At 36.1% G+C, this 18,725-nt stretch overlaps 1 protein-coding gene across 6 annotated transcripts in view; it reads right to left on the reverse strand.

Moving 5' to 3' along the window:
* The window catches only part of LOC144441905 (phospholipid-transporting ATPase IF-like), a 67,146-nt gene that overhangs the window by 26,588 nt on the left and 21,833 nt on the right, over positions 1-18,725 (reverse strand). For all 6 annotated transcript variants that reach the window (XM_078131160.1, XM_078131162.1, XM_078131164.1 and 3 more), the window contains exons 2-22: positions 17,711-17,830; positions 16,992-17,081; positions 13,889-13,969; positions 12,895-13,002; positions 12,422-12,550; positions 11,706-11,925; positions 11,182-11,263; positions 10,273-10,408; positions 9,383-9,464; positions 8,519-8,577; positions 7,763-7,981; positions 6,895-7,082; positions 6,069-6,211; positions 5,493-5,596; positions 4,901-5,014; positions 4,339-4,461; positions 4,068-4,216; positions 2,353-2,506; positions 1,536-1,638; positions 960-1,105; positions 29-88 (exon numbers count right to left, since the gene is read on the reverse strand). In XM_078131160.1, the coding sequence (XP_077987286.1) occupies positions 29-88; positions 960-1,105; positions 1,536-1,638; positions 2,353-2,506; positions 4,068-4,216; positions 4,339-4,461; positions 4,901-5,014; positions 5,493-5,596; positions 6,069-6,211; positions 6,895-7,082; positions 7,763-7,981; positions 8,519-8,577; positions 9,383-9,464; positions 10,273-10,408; positions 11,182-11,263; positions 11,706-11,925; positions 12,422-12,550; positions 12,895-13,002; positions 13,889-13,969; positions 16,992-17,081; positions 17,711-17,830 (2,610 nt within the window). The remainder of the gene's footprint in view (positions 1-28; positions 89-959; positions 1,106-1,535; positions 1,639-2,352; positions 2,507-4,067; positions 4,217-4,338; positions 4,462-4,900; positions 5,015-5,492; positions 5,597-6,068; positions 6,212-6,894; positions 7,083-7,762; positions 7,982-8,518; positions 8,578-9,382; positions 9,465-10,272; positions 10,409-11,181; positions 11,264-11,705; positions 11,926-12,421; positions 12,551-12,894; positions 13,003-13,888; positions 13,970-16,991; positions 17,082-17,710; positions 17,831-18,725) is intronic.

An 18,725-nucleotide genomic window follows, 5' to 3' on the forward strand; every position in this document is an offset into this window, starting at 1 on the left:
ATTTGGTTAGAGTAGAAATTTGACTTACCTGCTGTGAAAATGCATTATAAAAGCAGTATATAAACTGAGGGGTAATCATTGCAAAGTTCTGAAAAATAGAATGAACAAATAAATAAATAATCTTTATTTATACTGGATAGTTCTTTAAGTATATAAACACTTATCTTATCACTCAAGATGTCCAGTGAGGGCCATCCCTCATGGGTTCAGTGCAGGGGGACACCAGAGTACCTTGGTAAAACTTGCATTGTTCAGTAGAATCAACCTCAATAACACTCTTCTTCCTTACAAATTGGTAAATTTAATGAAACCCTGAATGGGTTTGAACCCCAATTGCAGTGGTAACAGGCAAGTGGTTTAACCACTCGGCCACCGACAACCCTGAATGGGTTCGAACCCGACCGCAGTGGTAAGAGGCAAGTGGTTTAACCTCTTGGCCACCGACAACCCTGAATGGGTTGGAACCCTGACCACAGTGGTAAGAGGCAAGTGGTTTAACCACTCGGCCACTGACAACCCCAGCCTGGTTTTATGATGACTATAACATCCCCTTGATTTCACAAAGTAATAATTATAACATTACCATACTATCTGAGATACTTTTTGTTTCATAAAGTAATTAATAACGTATCATAAATATCATTTTTCTCTCTAGATTTATGAAAAAGACTTTTTTGGAGATGAATAAGTAAATAATGGTGTGATGTATGGATTCCAAGATTGTCTTTCAATTTCAATGCAAACACTGAGATGTTTGTTGTGTAAATTTCATGACTCTAGAAAGTACTTTTTGTACCTGAGTTCCAAACGTACAGAAATTTGTTCAAGTTACCAGATTTTCCCCTCTAAAAAGGCTCTATTACTGGGGTTCACCACCAAAAAACAACAAAATTTCTGTTTTTCTGAGACACAAAACTAATTTAGCTATATTATACAACAAAGAGTGAACAGATATATACCTTATAGAAAAAGTACTGAACTAATGTAGTAACTCTGATATAATACCAGTGGCCATGCACCAGTAAGGCTTTTTGTAAAAATCTAAAACGTCCAAATGCATAGTCACTGCATCTCACAGCTTGACGACCCTCTTTGCCCATAATACCTACAGGAAAATAAAAACAAGACAGGATTTAACAGGGTGGGACATTCAAACTTTTCTCTAGATATAGCAGCTGAAACCCAACTTTTATACGATTCTCATGTACCATTTTTGACTTTCTTGGTCCACAAACCCATATCCGGGCTGTAGAGATTATTATGATGATGTGAGATGTTTGATCACATTGGGGTACACATGGGTAAACCATGAGTCTGTAATCTATGTATAATTATGTGTACATACTGTTACTAGGTGGGTGTTGTCACATATCTAGTTAGTTCCACCCAAAGCAGCTAGAGACGAGGTGAACATACACAGTGTATTTGGCATGCTATTTCCCTCTGGAGACCCACCCGAATCGGCATATAAGCTACCCAGAGAGTCTCTTAGTTCAAAATTATTATCATTATCAAAAGAATAAAAAAATACCTACCTAGGCCAAGATGAGCTTCTTGTATCATACTAACATCATTAGCACCATCCCCTATTGCACATGTAATTGGTTTACTGTCAGCCCGCCTCATCATCTTCACTACCTGATAAATAGTACAAGCATTATCTCATTATTCACCAGTATCACTTTTATCATTATTCACCAGTATCACTACATCATTTGATATGGCATTCATTACCTGACCTTCCTATGAGTCGTGTGATTGGATTTATTTGATTACTAGAAATAATAATAGTCAGCATTATCATCACCATCTAAATTGCCGTAACTGCCGTCATTGTCATCACTGTCATTGTATATCATTGTTGTCGTCGTTGTCATCATCATCATCATCATTGTCGTTGTCATCATCAACATCATCATCATCATCATCATCATCATCATCATCAGCTTCATCATCGTCATCATCATCATCGTCATCGTCATCATCATCATCATCATCATCATCATCACCATCACCATCACCATCATCATCATCATCATCATCATCATCATCACCATCACCATCACCATCACCATCATCATCATCATCATCATCATCATCATCACACTAACACACTACTATAGCACACTAGCACACCACTATAGCACACTAGCTAAGTACTACAGCTCATATTAACACAGTACTATAGCACACTAGCACTAATAGCATAGTACTATAGCACACTAGCACAGTACTAGTACATGTACACATTTTTGTCTACTGGGCAGAATACCTCTAATTTATACTCTTAAATTTTAGGGTTATTATGGAGGAGTTCCACAAAGACTTACTTAATAAAAATGGTCAACTTACTTCAGCTTTCTGTAGCGGTGTCATTCTACAACATAACACTGCATTACAGGCTTCACAAATTCTACGGAATAGTTCAAGGTGATCATTGATTGCATAAGTTAAACTCATTCCATCCACTACTAAGGCATGCTTTGGTACAGTATCTTCTGTTATCCTATTGGTGAAAATGAATTACCGGTACACAGATTAGTTATCACACAACAAACATACACATCAAAACAGATTACATAGTATTAGTTAAAGGGCAACAGCACTCCAGGAAATAGATGTAAACTTTGGGTTCTGGAGCAATTGGCAACCATCTCCCTGAGTAGCATGTGCAAACCCATCAGTATGTACACAATACATGGCATTGGACAGAGAGACAAGCATCCATATTGGAACTGGCAATAGGTCTATTGCATCATGAACAAAAACACCAATTCAATAAAGTGTTTACAGATATCATGAATACAGACTGAGTTTTCTTTAAATCTTATTAACATGATACATAACTTACTTTAATTTCATGATTTCACATCATGTACAGTTTGCATGATTGCTAAAATCACCAAATTGAAACTCTATTTCACCTTTACTATTCTCCTATTGTTCCACCAATGCATCATGGGATTAAATATTCAAGACTTGTAAGTGCTGCTCTGATTGGCTAGATTTACGTACACCTGTACGGTAGTATTATTCAAATTGGCCGTGTTGGTCTGTACCTTCATGAGATTTGCACAGTTTAGTTTTTTGCTCCGAGTCGTTGGTGGGAGGTCTTTATAGCCAACAGCAGCGGCCATGTACTTTGTCCCCTGAAGACGCTACTGTCTAAGGTGAGTTTTTTTTGTTCCATTAAATTTCAAGTGAGAAGAAGTCACTATTCTTTGCTGGACCTGCATGTCGCAGTTTGGGTGTGGTTGGACGACGTAATTTAAATATAATTGAAATGTATTTTTTATTTTCTTGTAGAACCGTTCGTTTGTACCTTAGTTCGTTCATGATTCAATTGTCAGTAACACAATGAATAGTAATTAAAGACTTTGAACATACAACAACGTGTCTCTGAAGTAGCTAGCTTGAGTGATCAGACAGGGTGACAGAGGTAGGACTGGTAGATCCTACAAGACTACTGGGTGTTTATTACCTTTAGATAAATATTGCAAACCATTCAAGGTGACAGATAACTGGCCAATACAATTATTGTATCTAGGTACACTGAGAGTCTCCCTTAATTTCCATCTGGTATTGTGACATTGACTTATATATACATGAAAAATAGCTCTTGAAATGTGGTGGTAGTTTATCATTACTAGTTGATTTTTTTGGTTCCAAGATGAGAGGACGGCTTTTATGTTGTTAAAATTTAGTCTTGTTTTGTCATTATTACGTTTGAAATAACATTTTCATCAGGAAACGATGGAAAGACATGTTGACCTCTTTGATTATGGGTGATTTCATAGAACAAAGACTGAACGCCATCGATGACAGAGTGGGATTTTATGGGTAAACCCAGGGTACGGTCACAATTGGCAACCATCTCCCTGAGTAGCATGTGCAAACCCATCAGCAAGCACACAATACATAGCATTGTACAGAGAGACACGCAATGCATATTGGAACTAGCAACAGGTCTATTGCATCATGAACAAAAACACCAATTCGATATAAAAGTGTTTACAGATATCATGAGTTTTCTTTATTAAACATTATTAACATGATACATAACTTACTTTAATTTCAAATCCTGCAGTGTATCCAGACACTGTTCTGTACTTTCTTGAGCCACTAGATACATTTCACTCATTCCACGTTGGAAATGTCCACATGAATGACTGATATTGATAGCAGTTTCTTGTTTGTCACCAGTCAATACCCACACCTATTATTAAACAAAGTAACAATGAAAGATAAGTGTCTTAGAGGCAGGAGTTTAATCTACATGTAAGTCCTGTGAATTATCTATCGGTAAAGTCAGAAAAAGGTACACTATAAAGTACTCACCCTAATACCAGCCTGTCTCATCTTGGCTATAGTTTCTCCTACTCCATCCTGTAGCTTGTCTTCTATACCAGTGGCTCCCAGTATATGTAAATCATTTTCTACAAACTCAAAGGCAGCAGCAAGCTGTAACATATAAGAAGAGAAATTAGTACACCTACAGGCAATTGCTTTTTTTTTATGTCTGGTACTTTTCTGAAAGGCAAAAGAGACAGACAGACAGACAGACAGACAGACAGACAGACAGACAGACAGACAGACAGGCAGGCACACACACATGCACACACATGCATGCACACACACACACACACACACACACACACACAGACAAGCACACATGCATGCATGCACACACACACACACACACACACACACACACAAACACACACACACACACACACACACACACACTTCACACACTACCCTACTGTTCAAAATGATCATTCTGATTTGCATGCCTATGTCCCAAGACAATTATTGTAGTAAACAATGACATTCTGTTTGAAGTCTACTAGCTTGCTTCCCTAATACATAGTAATGCTGAAAAAATACAGCAATCACTTACTTTTTCTTCTCTGTTCTGTAGTGCTGTCCTTGCATCCCGTAACTTACTATCAAATTCATCAAATTCTTCTGTTGATAGATACCTATGAGCTATACACAGAGTTCTCAACCCATCCTACAGAGGCAGAAAAAAATAGTGCCAATGGCATTGTAGCACAACTGTATACTTCAGATGTTTTGAAGTGCTCATGAGAACTGGATGGAACAAAACTCAGCTCAAACGCTTTCCAAAAGTTCAATTTTTTTTAACTGTTTATATGGTACCCAATCCGATTACAATCTGATATGGTGAAAAGCGGTTAAATGCTTTATTTACCTCTATTTCCATCGTTTTGTGTCCTATCAACACAAGATGGCAGGGCATTCCACAAGTGTAGAGTGCAAATTGAGAATGACCTATCAGTGTATCACCATAATAAACAGTATTATCAAGTGCCTGTTGTAAATCAATTTTGCACCTTGAGTTCCTGCGTATGGCTGGTGCTACACTGAGCATAACTTTGTTTATGACACTTTGAATTCAAGTACTAATATCGTGCACAACTGGTGTTTCACTGAGTATAGCTATCAGTAATTCAGAGCAGTCTACTTACCACAGCAAACATATTAATATGATCTATAGCATCATTTTTATTGCCTGTTTTACATTTTGGTAGAATGGCAGTCTCTGCCCCTTTACAAAGCATCAATATACGACCTGTAGTCAAAAATAAACAACAACAACAATAAACAACATTTTTTAAACATCAATTGCAAAAAAGTCCTATTCAATAATATTAATTGCAATCAACACTCTACATGTATAATTAGACAGACATTGTTTGTGATAGACAAGAAATGACTGGATTTTGATGATTGACCCCGAAAGTCGAGGTCATCATCACATGGTCAAAAGTCAATGTCTCAAAAGAACGTTTGTACCTGATAACAGGGGGGTAGACACTTGATGTATCTGTATGTTATCAGGAGATATTTCTGCAAGAATTGTTTTCTATGTATTCAGCTAAGTTAAACACGTTGACTGTATGTTATCAGGAGACATTTCTGCAAGAATTATTTTCAATGTATTCAGCTAAGTTAAATATGTTGATAGCATGTTAGCAGGAGATATTTCTGCAAGAATTGTTTTCCATCTAAGTTAAATATGTTAATAGTATGTTAACACAGACCTTCAGGAGTCTTGACAATGACACTCATTCTTTTCCTAGTAGAATCAAATTCCAGTACATGTAGTAGCGTATAACGTCTATCACTGCCATGTATCAATATGTCCATGTAGTCCTGAGTACTGCCCTTGAAGACGACATCATTCCTGGAGAAATGAAATAACAAACAAGTGTGTATGCATACTTGGCATATGAACTAACACTGCAAACTAATAATCAAACACAATTCAAATTTACATAATGGATAAAGGCAACCAGATATTCTTACGACACTTAGTAAACAAAGCAGTCCAGTGAAGTTATTCAAAACAAGCTATTGTTACATTTTTGAACATGAAAAAATCTTGGACTATCAATTTATGCAATCATCTAATTGAAATGATGTTTCTGTGCCAGTCTAGTACTACATATGGTATGTTACATGTAAAATGGTCCAAATATGCATTTTGCAGACCTTAGTAGTATGGCTTGAGGGCCCTCCTAAATTTGAACCTTTCTGCCATACAACCACTGTCTTTATTTATCTATTTATTTATTTATTTATTTATTTATTTATTTATTTATCGGATGACCAACGGGAGCTAGTCCCATTTATAAGCTCCTTCGGTATAGTGTTAATGTAGGAGGAAACTAGAGAAACCGGGGAAAACCTGCGTTGTATGGTAGAGTCAAACTGAACGACACTCTTCTTACTTACAGGGTGGTAAACTTAATCAAACCCAGCCGACACCTGGCAGGTTCGTACCTAGGCTGCAGAGGTAAGAGGCGTACGAGCTAACCACTCGGCCACCGTCTGTGAAACCTGTATCTACGCTTTTAAGATTATTACCTGCTGGCAGCTTCTACCAATGCCTTTTCATCAGGTGATGATGCTTGATAATCTAACATGCCTGGGACAACATGTCCGTCAGGTTGTACTGGTCCATCAATCTCTGTTTTACCTCCACCTTTACCCTTTTTACTGACATGTACCACGTGACACAAAGCTAACGCCTCCAGGAAATCACGCATATACTTCTGTAAAAGAGCATAGTGAAACACTTTTCTTGTAAATACAACTGTTGCAATGTCTCAAGCACTTTCAACTTCTCATTCAGACCTCTTCTATTCTAAGTCACTAAGTGTTAACGTGGAAACAGTGCCACAGTCTCTATGTATCTCTTTCTGGGGATTACTTTTGTGTCAACTTACACAAGTAAAATGAGACTGTATTCTTAGCAAGTAGGAGGGAATACCTGCACCAACCTAAAGTCAACAGTAGACTATCCTGTTGTTAACAATAGGTTGACATCAGCAGGGATTCTTGACCTGTAGGGGGGAGGGGGGAGGATACTTGTCTGGGTAATGGGTAACCTCTGCCCCATACACAAACTCTACAAAAATTCACAAACTACGGTTCAAAATTCTACATTCAGCAAGAAAATAGAAGTCAAAAGTATTGGGGAAAAGTTGAAAACAGTAACTGGTGAAACAATGTTGTACAAAGTATGAGGGTCAAAAGTTATATGTGTATTCAAAGTGGGGGTCAAACTTCTACATAATGCTTACAAAATCAAGTCAAAACTCTACAAGTCAAAAAGGAGATCCAAACTGCAGTACATATGTGCATACTTAAAGCTCTTACTATGTGAGTATGCGCGCCTCCCTCCCCTTCCTGGGTTATTTATCAACTGGTTAATTTCACGACATATTTTTACCTTGTCATCTGGTGAGATATAGACCTGTCCATCATCAGTAGTATCTGTTGGTTGTAGTTTGCCATCCACTTCAACATATCTCTTACCATCAATACTACACTGTCTAAATATCATATCATTCTCTGTCAATGTACCTGTCTTGTCACTAAATAAGATTTCTACCTGTCCCAGCATTTCTATCAAGTCTGATGTGTTTGCTTTGGCAGGTTCATCTATGAGCTGTAGAAGAAAAATAAATATTTCAAGTTTGCTTTGACAGGTTCATCTATGAACTGGGGGAAAAATATACTTTTAAGACAATTCAGATATTGTGTTTAGAATAATCAACGTCCTTGGCTGGTTCATCAATGAACTGTGGAGGAAAAAAGTGACTATATGTATTTTGAACAAAACATTCTGATCTTGGTGTACTAAACTAAGGTCTTGATGTCACATTGGTTGAGTATAGATTAATTCCCCAAAATGGAAAATATTGGAAAGTTACTGTAGTTTTAATTAAATCCGTCTGCCTGCCTGCCTGCCTGTCTGTCTGTCTGTCTGTCTATTCTGTCTGCCAGTCTGTCTGTCTGTCTGTCTATTCTGTCTGCCAGTCTGTCTGTCTCTGCTGCATTGTCTCTCTGTCTCTCTGTCTGCAGGTCTGTCTGCCTGCCTGCCTGCATGTCTGTCATTCTTCATCTACCTATCTATATAAACAATAGAACTGTAACAGTTACAATAGTTTTAATTACATCTATATAAAGAATACAGAAGACCTACCTCATCATAGATATCAATATCCCATGGGAAGAACATGGAGGCAGCAAACTTCTGTAATTCTACACAAAGAGAGATAAATGAGTCTGTTTAGGTCTATGACATCAAGGAAATCACTCTTGCCATCAATTGTGCATAGATTGACTGAAATATGCATAACAATAACAATAACAATACGTATATATTAATCTAATCAAATGTTGGTGTCACAGACTGGTGACATATTTAGTGAAGTTTATTTTAAACTCATTGTAAAGACCATTTTAAACTCACAGAATTGTATACTGTACTTGTGTAAATTGTCTTGTAAATTGCATTTTGAGCCTAAAGACAAATTTCCACATTCATATACAGATAATAAAGTTATTGAATTGAATTGAATTGAACTGTGTTCCAGTCACTCTAAATCATAATAGTCAGGACTAAGGATAGTTTGAAGCCCTTGTAGATGTAAACGCATCCCGAACCTGTCCTGAAACTGTCCTGAATTACAATGTAGAATACATCATAACCTTCCAGTGTGTAGACACAAACCTATCCTACATCAAGTAGGACGCGAGACTACCTCAGGTAGGACAACCTATGTCTAGACGGGGCTACTGACAACCTCACTAAGATAGGGTGTGGTCCTCACTAAGATAGGGTGTGGTCCTCACTAAGATAGGGTGTGGTCCTCACTAAGATAGGGTGTGGTCCTCACTAAGATAGGGTGTGGTCCTCACTAAGATAGGGTGTGGTCCTCACTAAGATAGGGTGTGGTCCTCACTAAGATAGGATGTGGTCCTCACTAAGATAGGGTGTGGTCCTGTGAGTAGCTACACTTTCACCAATCCTCTAACACATAATGATCTATAACAGTGAACTTACCAAGAGTGACATAGAGTGAGATTGGAATGATGTAACTAAATAACACCAAGAATGCCAAGATGTCTTCTATCACACCAGCAGCCTGTCAAATATAAACACACCAAATTATCACTATCTTTTAGTGTTGTGAAATCTTTATTCATAGAAGATAACAACACATTGGGTTACATTTGTTGTCAATCTCAACACAGATGAAATCATAGCAAGAGTTTGAGTATAAGGGTTAGTGTATATTTCTGTGATTCTATCTTGGCACATGAAAACTTCGCATAAATGAATATTGACATTTTATGATGTGTCAGACACACTTTATTTTGGCAGACAGTGCAAGAGGGAACTTTAACATCATCAACTCTCTTCTCAATTCATTTATCTTTGTAATCTATATACACATGAACTAGCTGAACTTAATCTTTACAAAATGTAGTTACCAAACCTTTCAAGTTATTTTGAATGCATCTCAGTGTTTTTGCTAAGTTTTGGGTACCTCAGTAACAGAAATGGGGGAAAAGGGTAAAAATGACAGTGTTTCCCAATGAGTCTATGGTGAATTTGTTTGGGAACCCCCAATAAAATGACATGGGAACCTCGGTAGATTTTACCAACTTACCGCCCTTAGCAAAAACACTGCATCTCAACTGTGAACACTTATATATATGCTGTTATTGTAGTTGTCAGTCTGCAGTTACTGTGTGCATGTTTTGTCTGAGTGATTTCATGATACCATGGCCCCACCATTGATGTAAATACAATTTCATTTGCAGTATGTACATACAATATGTTAGCAAGAGTTATTTCCACAGAACAACATTTTGCATGTATTCCACTCTGTAATAAATACAGTGTAGAACTAAATATGTTGACAGTACAGTATACCAAAGGCTACTTACACTGGTAGAATTTTTATCAAGGTACCACATATTCTTCCTGGCTTCTGTACTTTCATACCAGTAAAACAAACCAGCACAAAGACACGACTGAACGATCAACCAACAAAGACAAAATATCAAACAATCATTCATAGACCTGAAAAGGAAACAAACATATGAGATTATAATCATGTATTTATGGGATAACATTCCATCAGATTTTGTGTAGAAAGTGTAGAATTCATTGTCTAATTTAAATGACAAGTCACAATGTAACAGGACTTTGCGTTTCACTTTAGTACACAGAGCTCAAAAAACTTCTTCCAAAAGCCTGTTCATGGTGCAAAGCTAGTCAAAGATTCACACTGTATTTGTACTGAATTACTACTGACCTATACAGAGCTCATACATTTTAAGTCTGATGAATTTCCAGAGTTTACTCGTATACAGGTAATTATAGTTTCATGAAGTGTTCATGATCAACATATACTATTTACTAGGTCTGGGATAACCTGCAGTATATATATCATCAGAAGACCGCCATTTGACTTTATTACAACAGATAAAGTATATTTGTCACACAGTACAAAAAGTCAACATTTAATGAAGTGATCATTTCAATATATTAATCTCATTTAGTTAGAGTTTAGAGTTTCCAGGACAAAATTAGATTTTTCCAGGTACTTCTAAGTTCTACGACGGACAATCATGAACTTTCCTGGAATCTAAAATCCTAATACTTACTATACACCATGTATTTCTAGATACTTATATCAATAAAACACTGTACATATTTCTGTTATGAGTGGTTGTAACTCTTCTGATATGTTTGTACTGTCATTTCTACACATGTATATTCACTGGAAGCGTTTATCACTGATATACAAGGAGGAATGAATTTATAACTAAGAGATTTGTATGTATACTTACGACTCAATTATAGAAATCTTGTGGCCCTTCTGTTTGGAGTTCAGTGCCATTTTTGTTTCATTGCCAGTGTAAATAACACACCCTGAAAAGAAGAAAATATTAAATATCTTAAATGTTGTAAAGTTTGATGAATTTGATAGCAGAGTGTGGAGTGCTACCCATGACTATATTCAGTAGCATTATAGAAAACTAAGGTTAAGGCAAGGCAAGGCAAGGCAAGGCAAGGCAAGGCGAGGTTAAGGTAAGGTGAGGTGAGGTGAGGTGAGGTGGGGTGGTGAGGTGAGGTGAGGTGAGGTGAGGTGAGGTGAGGTGAGGTGAGGTGGGGTGGGGTGGGGTGAGGTGAGGTGAGGTGAGGTGAGGTGAGGTGAGGTGAGGTGAGGTGAGGAGAGGTGGCCTTCAAGACCAAAACGTAAACATGTATCACAAAGGTCAATTCAAGCAAAAATACGGAGGTAAAATAACAATGAACGCTTAGCCGACATCTACATCGGATTTTAATCAGACTGACCCTGATCATAACTTACCATAAACATAGGGTGTATTTTTAAGTCTAGCACCACGTAGTAAAATATTCTCTGCTCCAAGTGATCTGACTTTGGGTTCAGGTCCCTGATTGTAAATATTCATTCTTCCAATAAATTTGTAGAGATCAGGCTGAGGTTGTTCACACTCAATAGATGCAACTAAAATATCTAAGGCCTCCTCTGTTTGTAAAAGAGCTGTGTCTGACAAACAGTTAAAAATCTGAAAGATAAAATAATAATTTGTATATATGTGTAGATAACACCTTACCGGTAACGTTGTCAGTGAATGCTGAAAAATGCACATATGCAGATGGAGTGCATCAACTTTGCAACATCATCGTTGGCCATGGAGACGATGATGTGCCATGATGATGACGAAAGTATTGATGATGATGCGCGAACGACATAGATCGTCATCGTTGTCGTCGTCGTCTTCATCATCATCATCATCATCATCATCATCATCACCATCATCACCATCACCATCACCATCACCATCATTATAATCATCATCATCACCACCATCATAATCATCACCACTGCCATCATCATCATCATCATCATCATCATCATCATCATCATCATCATCACCATCACCATCATCATCATCATCATCATCATCATCATCATCATCACTACCATTGGCATCAACATCATAATCTATTTTTTTTTTACTCCTATGTAAAAATCTCACAAAATCTCTGTTCTTGACTTACCTTAAGATTTGTTTCTCCATCTAAATTAGCTGTTGTGATAAGACATTGCCCTTCAGGGTCATAGGATGAGATCATCACCATGTCAGCTGGTAGTTCCTGGTTCTTAATAACCTTGACATAGTCACCGACCTGTTATAACAAACAAACAAACAAAGACATATGGTATATGAGTGTGCTTCTTAAAGGCCCATGATTCAATCCCAGATTCCAGTGTATCACACCTAAATTTTAACCCTAATCTGAATAGGTGGTAAATGTATACAAAAAGACAGAATCTAACATATCATATCATAGACTAACATTCACAATATACCAAAATGAATTTAAAGTTATACTAGACACACACAGTCCTGATCACTATATTTTCAACATCAAAATGATCTTCCGTTTATTTTGCCCAACAAAAATAATCCAGTCATCTTTGACACTCGGAGTGATGAGCTATGACACACAGGAGTTACAACCCTTCTTACCTTGATGTCCTGAGATCGTACTTCTTTCAATTTTCCATCTCGTACTACAAGAGTTGGTCTGTTATTCACCTCATTATCAGCTCTGTGTCTCAACCAATCTTCATATGCCTGAAACATTTATCAATTTGCAACATCTTCCATCAAACATGTCTACAGTGAACATTACATAGTACATGTAGATGTAACAATGGAGGCAACCACTGTCTAATCTAATCTAATCTAATCTAAGTAAAGCTAAGCTAAGCTAATCTAATCTAATCTAATCTAATCTAATCTAATACAATACAATACAATTCTTATATAGCACATTCCATAAAAATATCTGTGTGCACTTTACAAGGCACAATAATCACAAGTACAATTCAAGTACAAAAACAAAATCAGACAAAAGTCATGCTGTAAAGATATGTCTTAAAACCAGACTTAAATAACTGCAATGAAGTTACTGACAAGATCACAGAGAATTTCACAAGCATGGACTGCAAATTGAAAATGCCCTACCTCCATAATAAACATCTATGACGATACCTGGAAAATATTTTTTAAAGGCTTTTTGTATTTTCATTTTTGACTTGTTAATGTTGCTGTACTTCCTGAAGCATATATGTAGACGGATTGCTAACACTCACCTGTTTTACTGCTGTTACTGAGATTTCAAACACAGTGTGTTATCTACTATGTAGATGGATTGCTAACACTCACCTGTTTTACTGCTGTTACTGAGATTACAAATATAGTGTGTTATCTACTATGTAGATGGATTGCTAACACTCACCTGTTTTACTGCTGTTACTGAGATTACAAATATAGTGTGTTATCTACTATGTAGATGGATTGCTAACACTCACCTGTTTTACTGCTGTTACTGAGATTACAAATACAGTGTGTTATCTACTATGTAGATGGATTGCTAACACTCACCTGTTTTACTGCTGTTACTGAGATTACAAATACAGTGTGTTATCTACTATATAGTCTGATTGCTAACACTCACCTGTTTTACTGCTGTTACTGAGATTACAAACAAAAGTGGTAAAAGGGTTGTCCATGGACTCACTGGACTGTCAATAGCCAACTATAAACAATCATAGAAGCAAAATATGAAATACATGTTTAATACACAATGCCATATATTATGACCCTCACTATAGATGATATCAAAGAATTATAGATACAAAGACAAAATTACAACTTTGTGAGAGCATACATTTGTAAAAACCCTGACTTCACACTTCTAAGAACTAAGGTTGAAATTTAGGATTTATTCAATAAGGTGCAGTACAAAGTTACTATTGATTTATAAGCATTTCATATGATTGTAAGTTGTATTTCTGTTTCCATAGATACATGTATAACCTTTCTATATCATCTTCAGAGTAGTTCTTCATGAAGGACACACTCATAAAGTTATTAAACAAGCTGATTTCAGTCATTCTGTGTTCACAACTCCATATCTAGTCTGTAACTTAAGGTACACTGCAACGTGGCTAGTGTGCCCTCTAATGATAGCCAAATTTTGTTGTTGTGGGTCAAAATGAGAAAAACTGGGGTTTCTTGTCAGTCATCACATAGTAAGAGATAGAGGAACACCAAATTTTGGTGCATCACTAGAAATTGTGTGCATCAGTGGTGCATCCAATTGGCTTAGAGGGCACACTCACCACATAGTAAGAGATAGGGAAACACCAAATTTTGGTGCATCACTAGAAATTGTGTGCGTCAGTGGCACATCAAATTGGCTTAGAGGGCATACTGGACAGGGCACCTTAACTCATCTGTCAAGCCCTTTGACAGGCTGGTGAGGGTGGAGTAATACAACATATCTTACAGTGTATTTCATATTATATATACACAATGTATATGATGCAGTACCACTCACAATGTGTTCAGTTACTTAAAAATAGAAGATTAAAGAAATTTCTGGTACTTCACAAGAATCATTCATCTCTATAAAATAAAGGCTGCTGAGGGTGGAGTAATACAACATATCTTACAGTGTATTTCATATCATATATACACAATGTATATGATGCAGTACCACTCACAATGTGTTCAGTTACTTAAAAATAGAAGATTAAAGAAATTTCTGGTACTTCACAAGAATCATTCATCTCTATAAAATAACCCAAATTTATTCTCAGTGTCATAAAACATTAATTCCAATAACATGAAAACAACTCTGTATATGGCAATGCTTCAAAGCACTTTTGATATATACTCACATAATAATAGTGAGTTATATTTTATGGTATCAGAAATGGGGATATTTTATGATTTGCATACAAATTGTATTTTGTCAATTCTAAACATCATAATATCTAAGTTATATTTATATGAATGGCTTTAAGGAGATTGGTTTGTACATGTCAGAAATATGAATGTGTATGTATACATATCCACACACACACATCTATCCACACACACACACACACACACACACACACACACACACACACACACACACACACACAATGTACATACATGTATACACACACACATATATAGATACGCATGCATACACATACATATTGAAACAAGTTTTTCCTTTGATGCAGTGTCATGAAAATCTTTTCCTATCTGTGACCACATTTGTGTACAGATGTCTAACCATATTCCATGCAAACATTCATATTCAGCAAAAACATAGACAGTGTGCATAAGTTCATTCTTCTGTATTACCTACAGTAAACTAAGTACATTAGACACATGGTATTATTTCTATGAATTACAATCTGAGCAGGGATATACTGTTTTCTAACCTGAATTGAAAAGTTTGAACCATGTCTATTGTTACTATAACTAAAGCTGACTACGTTGATGCACAAAAGTAATATATACTGTAGGCATGTTTGTTGTTGTATTGAGTGTCTGGGAGCGAACTGCTGGATCAGTTGTGACACATGTAGCACTCAACTGACATCTGTCACATTTGTAATAATAGACATACACAAAAAAGCACTGAAAAGGGACATTTTACATAAAAAAATCCATTGATATGAAATATTGCCATTTCTCACTCAATATAAAAGCTTGATAGAAGGAGGGTTTTTGTCTGTAGTTACCTTGTTAATAATTTGAATCAATCACTGACTACGAATAGTATACTGGGTTTTTTAAAGTTGTAATAATTATTCATGTCTGTAGTGTTCAAATCACCAACACATTTTTGTATGCAAGACACAAATTATACCATCATTTGGATTTACTATCGATTTCAACCACTTTCACAATTTGTATGTCATACATAAATTATTATCTAACATTATCACATATATTAAAATATCATAAAAGCTAAATAGAAGGAATTTATTTTCTGTAGTTACCTTGCTAAATAATTTGAATCAATCACTGACTACAAATACTATACTGAATTTAGAAATATATCATATATGTCATATACATTATATTATATAAATGACTTCTATCTAGCTTTAATATTTTGATATTTTAATATTATAATAAATGTAATAATGTATATAATAATATCAAAATCTATAGTTTCAATGATGTGAATCTGATATTTCTATTTGCATTGACACATTTCATATTGGCCATTCACAACATAAAACATTCAAATTACATCACTATCCTTCACTAATTCTCTCTCAAATTTTCAGATTTTACTTCTTACACAATAATTGTAATCAATACTTAAAAAGGTCTAGCTGTATATTACATTATTTACATCAATGCTTTACCACTAGAGGGTGCTATAATCACAATAAGGTCACTAAACCAGTGAGTGGTGTTGATTCTCAACATAGTAATTAACACCTGTGTTCTAGTTCATGTCAATTACTTCAGTCTGCTGATGAAGTCCTTAGTGAGAGGACGAAAGCTTCAGGTACAGCTTTCCAAGAGTTGGTTGTGTTGGAAATTAAACTTCATAAGAAATCACAAAAAGGTCTACTGTGATATTCGGTACAATTTTATCTCTAGAGGACGCTATGAATACAAAGGTCTATTATAGCACGTGAACACATTTCCACCAATAGAGGGCGCTGTCTATAAAAAGGGTCTATAGTATTTGGTAAATTCATTGCTCATTATAAGATGCTGTCAATGTCTACAATGGATTTGGAAATGATCTGACTTACCTGTATAAGGCCAACTATTAAGAAATAAAAGTTAGCAATTCTTCTAAATTGCTCAAATAAATTTTTTGGCAGGAAATTCCATGCTGTGTACTGTGAGGGGAGAGAAAGATACGAGGTCAATGAAGTTAGAGTGATGGAGATATAATTCAACATGTATATATATAATTGACTTCAAACGTATTTGGGGCGAAAGTTATTTTTCCTGATGGAAAGTCATGCAAACCAAAGTGGAAAAAATGGAATTCTTACTAAAGATTTGTTATAGTAGTAATGCCTAGTAAAGTTTTACCCTTGTGAGAAAGCAGGAATACCAGGTGAATGCTAACAAGTATTTCTAATAATACAGTGAAATGTCAGAAAAATTGGAGACTATCTCGCAAAACATTTCTGACTCTGCACATAACTATATCTAATGTTGTCATATTTAACATGTCCTCCTCATATGTATATAGTACATGCAAAGGTAAAAACAAAAACAAAATAGTAAAACTTGATATCTTTTGCATATTCAAACATGTGTAGGTCAAAAAATATCTATCTTACACTTTCAGTAGTGTGAAGACTCAGCCCTTTTATGAAGTTTTCCCAAAATGTTAGCTATTTTCAAATTTATTGAACCAAGAATATTTTATCCTAACACGACTATTATTTCGATTATCTTACTATCTAAATTGACACATGATGGACTTATGATATGAGATATTTAATATGCTTCTTACCTTGGAAGATACGATGCGATTGCTTGGAAACTTTTGCTGTACAAAATCTTCACTGACAGGAATCTTTTTATGATTTACAAATACTGTACGTTGTGGGGGAGGTGGTGGGGAAGATAAACCCTATATGGAAAACATAATAAAAACAGTAAGGTACTGATAGGATATGTACATGTAGTGGGTATATAGTATACAAGTTACGATTTGGTAAAAAGAAGTTTTAGTACAGCTGAACATGAGGGATAAATAGTTGGAGGGGATGGTGCATTATCTGCACATTGCTGGTACTCACCACTACCATTTGGTGGTGATTGGCTAAACTTTTTGAGCTTGATTGTGATTGGCTAAAGTTCTTGAGCTTGCTTGTGATTGGCTAAAATTCTTGGACTCGTTTGTGATTGGCAAAAGTTTCAAACAAGAGACAAGAGATGATGGTTAAAGTTCTTGGGCTCATTTGTGACTGACTAAAAGTTCTTGAGCAAAAGTTGGACCATCCTTGTGCCCTATTCAACCAAGCTATATAGTCTAACAGAGAAGGGCTATGTGAAGGCTTTAATCCTGTGAACCGTGAGTTAACATAGATTGTATAGGTATGCTCTCCAGAGAATGGGAGAAGAGTAGAGTTGAACCATTATCACCGAAATACAATGAGGCAAAATCATTCTGAGGAAGATGACACATACATGCAGGGGCGAACAAATCATTTTGTGAACTAGTGGTCCCCGGACCAGTGCCTTAAAAAAAATCCAGTGGTCCTGCTGAAAGAATTAGTGGTCCCAGGTCCCGTTTATGTGAAACATTAAATTTTGCCTATGAATCTGTATATTCAGACAACTTTTTAACATAGTTATTAACATTAAGGTACTGGTCCAACGGACCAGACAAGGTAAAATTTGTGTGGTCCGCCCAAAAAAATCGCTAGTTCCGGACCCAGGACCAGTGGATTTGTTCACCTCTGCATACATCAATGTCAACATTGGATATCAAGTATATATTACATTGCTGGTTTATTACACAT

The sequence above is a fragment of the Glandiceps talaboti genome, chromosome 11 (genome assembly GCF_964340395.1).
Source record: "Glandiceps talaboti chromosome 11, keGlaTala1.1, whole genome shotgun sequence".
NCBI classification, from domain to species: domain Eukaryota; kingdom Metazoa; phylum Hemichordata; class Enteropneusta; family Spengelidae; genus Glandiceps; species Glandiceps talaboti.